The sequence below is a fragment of the Ipomoea nil genome, unplaced genomic scaffold, assembly GCF_001879475.1.
Source record: "Ipomoea nil cultivar Tokyo-kokei standard unplaced genomic scaffold, Asagao_1.1 scaffold2647, whole genome shotgun sequence".
Classification (NCBI taxonomy): domain Eukaryota; kingdom Viridiplantae; phylum Streptophyta; class Magnoliopsida; order Solanales; family Convolvulaceae; genus Ipomoea; species Ipomoea nil.
This window is the reverse complement of record NW_017619075.1, coordinates 2,943,704-2,947,215: the sequence shown is the minus strand read 5'-3', so window position 1 is coordinate 2,947,215 and position 3,512 is coordinate 2,943,704. Positions and strand designations below refer to the sequence as shown.

The 3,512-nt window shown below is 45.1% G+C and overlaps 1 protein-coding gene across 1 annotated transcript; it reads right to left on the bottom strand.

The window, feature by feature from the left end:
- Nucleotides 1–540: 540 nt before the first annotated feature.
- Nucleotides 541–1,346, bottom strand: LOC109154422 (serine/threonine-protein kinase rio2-like). The gene is made up of 2 exons (XM_019302218.1): nt 1,110–1,346; nt 541–1,002 (listed from the first exon to the last, which is right to left on the bottom strand). Exons 1-2 carry the CDS (start codon nt 1,344–1,346, stop codon nt 541–543), a joined length of 699 nt encoding a protein of 232 aa, XP_019157763.1.
- Between the last annotated feature and the right edge of the window lie 2,166 nt (nt 1,347–3,512).

The window sequence follows — 3,512 nt, the reverse complement described above, 5'->3', positions numbered from 1 at the left end:
GCCTTTGTCTTAGACACGTCTTTTGTCTCTTTGACAAACCAGTGAAGATGTATTTGGACTCAGATCCAAGTGATTGGCGAGGCTTGATAGAGTGGTGTTGGGATTGTGACTGTTGATGACCACGACCACGAGATGAGTGATATCTTGACTGAGAGGATTGATGATCTCGGGTAGGTGGAGGCGGAGGATTCGTGCTTCTTCTTTCAGAATCTTTCGGTGCAACAGATGGAGAACGATTTTCTCGTGTTGTCCCTAGAATGATCATCATCCGTATCATCCGGGTTTCTCTTTTCCCCATTTTGGCATCATCGGCACAAGTAGTAGCAGGTGTAGACAGCTTGGTGACTGCAATCAGTGTATCCTGCACATATCCGAGAATTTGATACAAATACTGACCCATTTGAAAAGAATTGTCATGTGCAGTCTCCATCTTTGTGCAAGCCAAATCAACACGCTCTTTGAGGCTAAAATGTGAGTGCTTGAGTTCCTGGTGTTGCTTGGCCACCTTGTCGACAGATGCATGAAGCTCATGGAGTTCCTTTACCAGGTGGATATTAGATTGCTGTTCGGGTGGAGCTTGTGGTGGTGGTTGGGGTTGTTCTTGCGGTGGAGGATGAGACTGGCTTGAGCTGCCGTCAGGTGATCCACCTTCTTAGATAAGTCCTCCAAGGTTTGAGTGTCCCTTTGGCGAAGTGTCAGGTATTCTCGGTGGATTATTTCAGCTGTGTGAACAGTTTCTCTCATAAGATTCATGACATGATGTGGAGAAACTAGTGGAGATTCTTCTTCAATATTTGTTGGAGAGGTGTCCATTTGTTCCGCTTGAGATGGTGCTTCCATTTTTCCACCACTCGCTGAGATAATGAAGACTGGTGAGGTATCCATTTTGTCCTCACGAGAGATTGCTTCTTCTCTCTTAATAGGAGTTTCGTCCATTGGTTGGACATGGGGGACGAGAGCTCGAGATAAGTCTTCAGGTTGAGTGTGTGAAGTTTCGCCATCCTTGAGTGATGCTTCCCTTTTGTCATCACTTCGGGAGGGAGAGTTGTGTGATGATGATTCTTCGGGATTTGCGGCATTGTGGTCCTGATGAGGATTGTTCGTGTTACCCCATTCTGATTGTCATCATCATCAGCATCGTCATCATCATCATTCTCATCGTCTGCATCAGCATCATCAGTGGCTGCATCGTCTTCATCTTCCTTCTCCCTATCAGATTCATCACTTATTTCTTTGCCATTCTCGTCCTTTGATCCACTGACTTCGCAATTGGGATCGTTCTGGTGCAATTTCTCTAAGGCAGTCTTGATTTTGGACAGGAGCATTGCATAACGGAGCTCCTTCATTTCTGCTTCAAATACTGGGCCCAAGGGAGGCTTATTGAGCTCGATACATAAGGGTGCCTTATCCTTTCCGAGAGTGCGATTGGTCACTTTATATGAGTACACTCATCGAATTGTTTCAAGACAAAGTGTTTCATAGACATCTTTCGTGCCAACCCACTTTAGGGCAAACTTTTCTTCTTCCTTCATTGCTTCGGCTGTTGCAAACATAGTATCGATTTCTGCTGTGCGCCATTTCTGCCACTGCATGACTCGATTGTAGTCAGCCTCTATAGCCTCACAAAGTAATTAATCCGGAGATGGAGGGATGGGTGCAACAGCTGGTGGTGTGATCACTGCCTTCGGATCAATGACCGTATTTGAGATCACTTGATTGTCCTCAACTACCTTTCCAGGTTCTTGTGTCAGAGTATCTGGTACCTGCTCTGCAAGGGTAGGTTCTTGTGGGAGGGTGCTTTCGGTATAGGGAACAACAGCAACATTCGTGTTAACAATCACTTCTCTTGTCTCTGCTGGCAAACCAGGTTCTTGTGGGAGACTTAAGTGATTGACCTCCTTTTCCATGACAGCAGGTTCTTGTGTCGAACGTGGAGAAGTTCGCTCTGCTGATATGGGTTCTTGTGGTTGGAGGCTTTTTGAAGAGATGGGATCTTGAGGTTCTTAAGAGGACCCGTGCTTTCGTTTCCTGGATGGTTTGGATTTTGCTTTTCGTCTGGATGATGCCTTAGACTTCTTCTCGGAGGAGGCTGCTTTCGGGTTTTCCTCTTTTGACATATCTTCCCCCTGAGAAGATTTTTCTATCGCCTTGTCTTCCCCCTGGGAATCTACTTCTTTCGGCTTGTCTTCCCCCTGAGTAGGTACTTCCTTCGTCTTGTGTTCTTTAAGGGAAGGTTCTTCATTCGTCCTGATACCTTCCTTAGCCGAGAGAGGTGTGCTCAATTTTTCAGGAGACCTAATTCGCCCTTTTTGACCGAGAACGGAGAGAGCGATATTTTCATCGTCAGAAGAATGTTCCACAATTATCGGATCTTCGGATAGAACTAGTGGTGTTGGAGTTTTCGTTTCCTCTGGATTTGCTGTTTGAGCAGGAGACGAATTCTCAACAACAGCTGCTTTCGTCTCAACATGAAGCGAGCTTCCCTCCCTTTTCTGTCGTTTCGGCTTAGGCTAATCATCTTCTAATTCTTTTTCCTTTTTGGACTTCCGTTTAGCCTTGACCAGTTCCAAGGGTATGTCCAGTTCCAAAGCTCTCTGCTTATCATAACCAGTGGGCTTGTGCTGCATGTGACATGCCTTAGGTCCAGGCCTGTTTCCTGGTCTCATAGGGATTCTCATTGTAGAGAGGAGGTGACTAACCATGAACCCGTAGCTTATTTTCTTCGTAATATCTCCAAGGCTTTTTCTGTTAAAAGTGATGACATGTATGAGGTTATTGAAGATAATTTTTGACCAGTCCACCTTGTGATCATGGAGAAATGCGTGCAGCATTTTGAGCTTTTCTTTCGTCACATCGTCTGTCCCCGATGTTTTGTGGTCGACTAGCTTGTTGAAGAATCTAAAAGGAATTACTTCTTCTTCAAAGGCCATCTGATTGCAGTTGGAGCTTGCTTGTTTTTGATAGAAGCATAAGAATCATCCTGATCATAGTGATAGAAGGCGAGATTGGATTTGTATGACTCATCTCTCTGAGGAAATTCATAGGCAGCCCTAATATCCTCTGACGTAATTGTGACGGTTTGATTGTTGACTCTTGATGCTATGGTGAGAGAATCCGTAGAAACAGAAGCATTCATGTAGAATTGTGCAACATCTGTAGGAAATCAGAACGAATACAGATGTACAGCAAACTTATACAAACCAGTTTCCTGAAGCCGGGTGATGATCTTTTCACCGAAGTCTCGATCGATGACATACTTCAGGAAGCCATACGCATCCCACATGCTTCCTCCAGCAATGAAGGGAGTCCGAGATTCAATAAAGGCGGTGTTGTCTGTGGGAAAGGTTGGTATCTCCAGTGTCGTTGGCACTTCAGGTTCAGCTTCGGAGGTGGTAGTTTTTGGTGAGTTCGCCATTTGAGAGGTTTTGAGTGTAGTGAAGGTGTAAAGGCAGATTTAAGATGGAGGGTGCATAAAGGAGATGAGGGTTGGTATGAACAAGGTTTATGTAGGG

What these genes read in the sequence shown, in the direction of transcription:
- LOC109154422 (XM_019302218.1), bottom strand. Translation starts at nt 1,346, where the DNA reads ATGAAGGAGCTCCGTTATGCAATGCTCCTGTCCAAAATCAAGACTGCC. An exon ending in ATGATGACAATCAGAATGGG is followed by an intron (nt 1,003 to 1,109) that starts GTAACACGAACA and finishes GCATCACTCAAG; the next exon opens with GATGGCGAAACTTCACACAC.